The 7,194-nt window shown below is 41.6% G+C and overlaps 1 protein-coding gene across 1 annotated transcript in view; it reads right to left on the reverse strand.

Moving 5' to 3' along the window:
• Positions 1-702: 702 nt before the first annotated feature.
• The window catches only part of LOC137620473 (cylicin-2-like), a 74,820-nt gene continuing 68,328 nt past the window's right edge, over positions 703-7,194 (reverse strand). Inside the window, exon 3 of the mRNA XM_068350630.1 lies at positions 703-864. Within this exon, the coding sequence (XP_068206731.1) occupies positions 703-864 (162 nt within the window). The remainder of the gene's footprint in view (positions 865-7,194) is intronic.

A 7,194-nucleotide genomic window follows, 5' to 3' on the forward strand; every position in this document is an offset into this window, starting at 1 on the left:
TCTGTTATGAATTGCAAGAAGTTAAAGTGACTTCGGAAAAATTGATGCACTCAATTATTTGCAATATTATGTTTGACGCACATCCGAAATCATATTGAAGGCAATTTTGAACAGTTAACAAATAAAATATAAATGGAGCCATCCTGGTATCCTACCATTTACAACTCTCCCCTCTCTACCCTCCCCCTCTCCCTTCCGCCAGGACAAGTTCGTCCCCGACCTACATGGGAAACAGTCGCCCATACTCTTGTAGGAAAAATAAATAAAATAGTATTAATCCTCCTAGCCCCTACTCCACCCCCAGGACCAGTTCGTCCCCCACCTACATGGGAAACAGTCGCCCTTCCTCCACCCCCCAGGACCCAGTTCGTCCCCCGACCTACATAGGAAACATTCGCCCATCCTTCACCTCCTGGCCCATTTCGTCCCCAGCCTACATGGGAAAACAGTCGCCCCTCTCCACCTCCTGGCCCATTTCGCCCCGACCTACATGGGAAACATTCGCCCCCACCTCCACCTCCTAGCCCATTTCGTCCCCGACCTACATGGGAAACAGTCACCCCTCCTCCACCTCCAGGACCAGTTCGTCCCTGACTTACATGGGAAACAATCGCCCCTCCTCCACCACCCCATGACCAGTTCGTCCCTGACCTTCATGGGAAACACTCACCCTCCACCCCCATTACCAGTTCGCCCCTGACTTTAAAGGGAAACAATCGCCCCTCCTCCACCACCAGGACCAGTTTGTCCCTGACTTACATGGGAAACACTCGCCCCTTCCCCCCACCCCCTGAACCAGTTCGTCCCTGACTTCATGGGAAACAGTCGCCCCTCCTCCACCCCTAGGACCAGTTCTTCCTCGACCTACATGGGAAACAGACCTCTCTGTTGCAGAAATACCATTCGAGTTTCGATGAGATTTTCCAGAGATGAACATTGCAATTTGCTCGAATTTTTTGGGGTATCCGATCTCGCTCCGAAACATCATTCATTTCCTTTTCGGGCCGGTCGTAAATCAACGAACTAATCCCTGATAAGGAAAAAAGGAAGAGAAAGAGAGAGGGAGAGGGGGAGGGGGAAGAATAAATCTTAATGTATTTGTCTCCTTCCATTTTGTCGATCGATTTATGTGATATTGCAAGAATTAATGATGCGATCCGTCTCTTCCTTTACAGCGAGATTTCACGGGACTTGAGCTGTTGCTGTTTCTCGTAATACTCTGGGGGAATTGCCTCATTCATCGTTCAAAATGTCTCTCTCTCTCTCTCTCTCTCTCTCTCTCTCTCTCTCTAGCGATTGAGATGGAGACGGAGATATCTAGTCCAACTAAAGAATGTTTCTTTATTTCAATTCTAGATTTTAAAACTCTCTCTCTCTCTCTCTCTCTCTCTCTCTCTCTCTCTCTCTTTAAATTTCTAGTCTAACTGAGAAAACGTATCTTTATTCATTTTCTACCCTGGATTTCAAGGCTTCTCTCTCTCTCTCTCTCTCTCTCTCTCTCTCTCTCTCTCTCGATTGAGATTAAGATTTCTAATCCAACTGAGGAAAGTTTCTTTATTTTTTTTCTATTCTGGATTTCAAGCTTTTTTTCGTCTACAAACTTAAGTCATAAGTCTCTCTTCATAGTTTACATATGTCAGCTCTATTTTACTAATATCTTTATATCAATTCTTCATTGCTTCTCATGTAGTTTATATATTTCCTTATTTCCTTTCCCCACTGGTTTATTCTCCCCCTGTAGGAGGCTTTGGGTTTATAGCATCCTCGCTTTTCCAACTAGGGTTGTAGTTTGGCTAGTAATAGTATTATTATTATTATTATTATTATTATTATTAATATTATTATTTGGTAAGCTAAATTACAAACCTATTTGGAAAAGCAGGATGATATAATAGGGAAAATAGCCCAGTAAGGAAAGGAAACAAGGAAAAATGAAATATTTTATGAACAGTAACATTAAAATAAATATTTTCTATATAAACTATAAAAACTTTAACAAAACACGAGGAAGAGAAATTAGATAGAATGGTGTACCCGAGTGCACCCTCAAGCAAGAGAACTCTATCCCAAGACAGTGGATGACCATGGTACCGAGGCAATGGCTCTCTCTCTCTCTCTCTCTCTCTCTCTCTCTCTATATATATATATATATATGTGTGTGTGTGTGTGTGTGTATATATATATATATATATATATATATTTCTATTTTTTTATTATTTTTCTGTGTAAAGTACATATAAGTATATAATTATATTCTATTGTGTTTGGACAGTAATACTCTCGTCATTACGCTTTTTATTTACCGATTTTAATACTATTCGTTTTCCCTCCCGCATCAATTCTAGCTCTATAAATGGGCCCCGAAATTGTCAGAGTGGAATCTTCATTTGAATTCCATTGTGGAAGTAACTAGGTTTATTAGGCAAGCATAGAGTTCATCGATTGTAATTGGCGTTTTTCGATTGAAGGCAAATGGAAAGTAACAGTATATTTTGGTACTTCATTTTCAGTTTGCTTTTTAGATCGCTGTGAAAAAAGGTCGGCTTAATTTTCCATTATTAGGAAACTGGTTTTGAGTACATAATAATTTTAAGTAATTGTCGCTCGTTTTCAATTAGAGCAATTGGTAAAGTTCATAGCAGACTATTAGAAGGAAATGGGTCTCTCTTTTTTGTTTATATATGACAGATCTATTTTATTGTTGTTGCTGATTTTAAACTATTATATATTGGTTATTCATTATTTCTCGTGTAGTTTGTTTATTTCCTTTCCTCACTTGGCTGTTTACCCCAGCTGGGAACCCTGGGGCTTGTAGCATCCCGCTTTTCCTACTAGGGATGTAATTTGGCTTGTAATAATAATAATAATAATAATGATAATAATAATAATAATAATAATAATTAATAATAATAATAATAATAATAATAATAATAATAATAATAATAATAATATGGTTTGATTAAAATTACTAACCTTCTTAAAGTGGATGTAATCAATGCCTTTGAACATGCTTTGTTTTGGTTGCATAACCCTCACGAGAGTGGAAATGATTCAAGCACAAAGAGGTAATCTAATATTTAACTTTTTAGGATTATTTCTACATCTTTATACTATCTAACGAATCCTTATTACTTCATTATGGAATTAGCGTATACGTACATTGTAGAGTGCCTGGAAAAAAAATATAATTAGTTGCCCGCATGTGGTTTAATCTGGCGGCCGTCTTTAGGTATCAGCCAGAAGCATTTTTAGTTGAATGAAACCTTACCGTATATTTGAGTGCGTCAATTCCTCTGGGGGCTTTGCGGCTTCTCTGAAGCCATTCGCGATGCATCAGCATAAAATGGAGAAAATTAAAAGAAAGTAAATTTCTGTGGCGTCGCAGTACACTTTCAAGTGAAGCGTGGGCGTGCATGATTTGGTTAATTTTTTTTTTTGGGGGGGGAGGGGGTGGGGAACTTGGTCTAAAGTAAGGCATCCGGCTTATGAGAGAGAGAGAGAGAGAGAGAGAGAGAGAGAGAGAGAGGACGACTGTAAGGACTAAAAACTTTAAATTGTATTTAATCGCTTGCCTGTCAAAGTACTTTACCTTTCTCTCTCTCTCTCTCTCTCTCTCCTCTCTCTCTCTCTCTCTCTCGTTTGATGCAATATTCGCCTTTTAGTGCGGGTGTCTTTATAACATCAAACGGTATTCCAGTGTTTTCCCAAAGCTGCGAATTGGGGAATATTTCGTTAGACGACCTCTTGTTGGCTGTAGATCATCGTAGATGAAAGTAACAATCATTAGTGGAGGACTGAATGTGTTACATGGTTGTAGTTGACTTGGGTGGTTTGGAACTCGGCAGGTAAAAGAGGATAATAACTGACACATGGGAAAATAATATCCTTCCTTTAATAGCTGGCTATAAATCGAAATATATACATATATTTCTTTCATGTCACTTTGAGCGGGATTGTCAAATGTCTTTCCTTGTCCCTTGGTGAGGGTTTAGCTGTGTTATAGTTAGGAATGGGTAGGGGGGTGGGAAAGAATTGAATTTGTGTATGTGTGTGGTGCGTGTTGTGACGGGCCGAGAGAAGGTTGTGACTCAAAGGCAGGATGAAGGCAACTGAGTGAGTTTATTGTAGAACACTCTCCTTTATATACAAAATCTCAAAGCAACAAGAATTTTCATGTTCAAAAATTGACACTGTTACAGAGGAGAAAAGCAGACATGATTTTTCAGGTTCTTTTATAGTGCGAGGGGGAGAGCGAAGATACAAGTGTAAAATGAACTGTGTACGATCGTGTGACACACGGTTGGTACAGTGTATATATTTCTATCTAGACTGCTCGCGTACACTAGTTGTATCATAATAAACATCATGGCCTCAACGAGGCAACAACCCCTCTCACGGGAATGAAACCAATCGTAGAATCATTCATTGAAACCATCGAATATTTTTTTCTCTTTTTTTTCATTTCCCTCCAAACAGGATTGCCGTTTCATAGTTTCCATTTGTCACGTTTGTTATAGACTTTTGACCTTCAGCTGCACTGATAAAGCTGCGTCGATCAATCTCTCCGTTGCACGCGTGTACTTTCCAATCATCTCTACACAGCACATGTGTACCTTTCGATCATCTCTCATGAGCACACGTGTACCTTTCGATCATCTCTCCAGAGCACGCGTGTAATTTCCGATCATCTTTCCACAGCACACGTGTACCTTCCGATCGTCTCTCCACAGCACGCGTGTACCTTTCGATCATCTCTCCACAGCACACGTTGTACCTTCCGATCATCTCTCCACAGCACACGTGTACCTTTCGATCATCTCTCCACAGCACGCGTGTAATTTCCGATCATCTTTCCACAGCACACGTGTACCTACTGATCATCTTTCCACAGCACACGTGTACCTACCGATCATCTCTCCACAGCACACATGTACCTTTTGATCATCTCTCCACAGCACACGTGTACCTTTCGATCGTCTCTCCACAGCACGCGTGTACCTTTCGATCATCTCTCCGTAACACGTAGTTTTTTTTCGGTCATCTCTCCACAGCACACGTGTATCTTTCGGTCCTCTCTCTATAGCACTCGTGTATCTTTCTATCAGTTCTCCACAGCAAGCATGTTTCTCTCGATCATCTCTGCACACCACACTCGTAACTTTTGATCATCTCTCCACAGCACGCTTGTATCTTTCGAACGTCTCTCCACAGCATGCGTGTACTTTTCGACCATCTCTCCAAAGTATGCGTGAATCTTTCAATCATCTCTCCACAGCACGTGTTTATTTCTATTATCTCTCCAGAGCACGTGTGTATCTTTCCGTCCTCTCTCCACAGCACTCGTGTATCTTTCTATCATCTCTCCACATCACACGAGTATCTTTCGATCATCTCTCTGTAGCACGTGTGTTTTTTTCGATCATCTCTCCTCAGCACACGTATATCTTTCGATTATCTCTCCACAGCGTGTGTGCTTCTTCTGATCATCTCCCCACAGCATGCGAGTTTCTTTCGATCATCTCTCCGTAAAACGCCTGTTTCTTTCGATCATCTCTCCAGAGCACGTGTGTATCTTTCCGTCCTCTCTCCACAGCACGCGTGTATCTTTCTATCATCTCTCCACATCACATGAGTATCTTTCAATCATCTCTCCGTAGCACGTGTGTTTTTTTCGATCATCTCTCCTCAGCACACGTATATCTTTCGATTATCTCTCCACAGCGTGTGTGCTTCTGATCATCTCCCCACAGCATGCGTGTTTCTTTCGATCATCTCTCCGTAAAACGCGTGTTTCTTTCGATCATCTCTCCACAGCACACGTGTATCTTTCGATCATCTCTCCACAGCACGCTTGTTTCTTTCGATCATCTCTCCATAGCACGCGTGTTTCTTTCGATCATCTCTCCACAGCACACGAGTCTCTTTGGATCATCTATCCGTAGTACGTGAGTTTCTTTTGATAATCTCGCCACAGCACACGTACTTTTTGATCATCTCTCTGTAGCACGCGTGTTTCTTTTGATTATCTCCCCACAGCACACGTACTTTTCGATCATCTCTCCGTAGCATGTGTGTTTCTTTCGATCATCTCTCCACAGCAAACGAGTCTCTTTCAATCATCTCTCCGTAGCACGCGTGTTTCTTTCCATCATCTCTCCACATCACACGATTATCATTCGATCATCTCTCCGTAGCACGCGTGTTTCTTTCCATCATCTCTCCACATCACACGATTATCATTCGATCATCTCTCCGTAGCACGCGTGTTTCTTTCCATCATCTCTCCACATCACACGATTATCATTCGATCATCTCTCCGTAGCACGCGTGTTTCTTTCCATCATCTCTCCACATCACACGATTATCATTCGATCATCTCTCCGTAGCACGCGTGTTTCTTTCCATCATCTCTCCACATCACACGATTATCATTCGATCATTTCTCCGTAGCACGCGTGTTTCTTTCAATCACCTCTCCACAGCACACGAGTATATCTGCCTGATCTCTCCGTAGACGCGTGTTTCTTTCAATTATCTCTCCAGAGCATGAGTGAATCCTTCGATTATCTCTCCACAGCACTCATGCATCTTTCAACCATCTTTCCACAGCACACATGCATCTTTCATCCATCTCTCCACATCACACGATTATCATTCGATCATTTCTCCGTAGCACGCGTGTTTCTTTTAATCATCTCTCCACATCACACGATTATCATTCGATCATTTCTCCGTAGCACGCGTGTTTCTTTCAATCATCTCTCCACATCACACGATTATCATTCGATCATTTCTCCGTAGCACGCGTGTTTCTTTTAATCATCTCTCCACATCACACGATTATCAATCATCTCTCCACATCACACGATTATCATTCGATCATTTCTCCGTAGCACGCGTGTTTCTTTCAATCATCTCTCCACAGCACACGAGTATATCTGCCTGATCTCTCCGTAGACGCGTGTTTCTTTCAATTATCTCTCCAGAGCATGTGTGAATCCTTCGATTATCTCTCCACAGCACTCATGCATCTTTCAACCATCTTTCCACAGCACACATGCATCTTTCATCCATCTCTCCACAGCACACGTCTATCTTTCGACCATCTCTCCACAGCACACAAGTATCTTTCCATGATCTCTCCGTAGCACGCATGTTTCTTTCCATCATCTCTCCACAGCATGTGTGAATCCT

This window comes from Palaemon carinicauda, chromosome 27, assembly GCF_036898095.1.
Source record: "Palaemon carinicauda isolate YSFRI2023 chromosome 27, ASM3689809v2, whole genome shotgun sequence".
Lineage (NCBI taxonomy): Eukaryota > Metazoa > Arthropoda > Malacostraca > Decapoda > Palaemonidae > Palaemon > Palaemon carinicauda.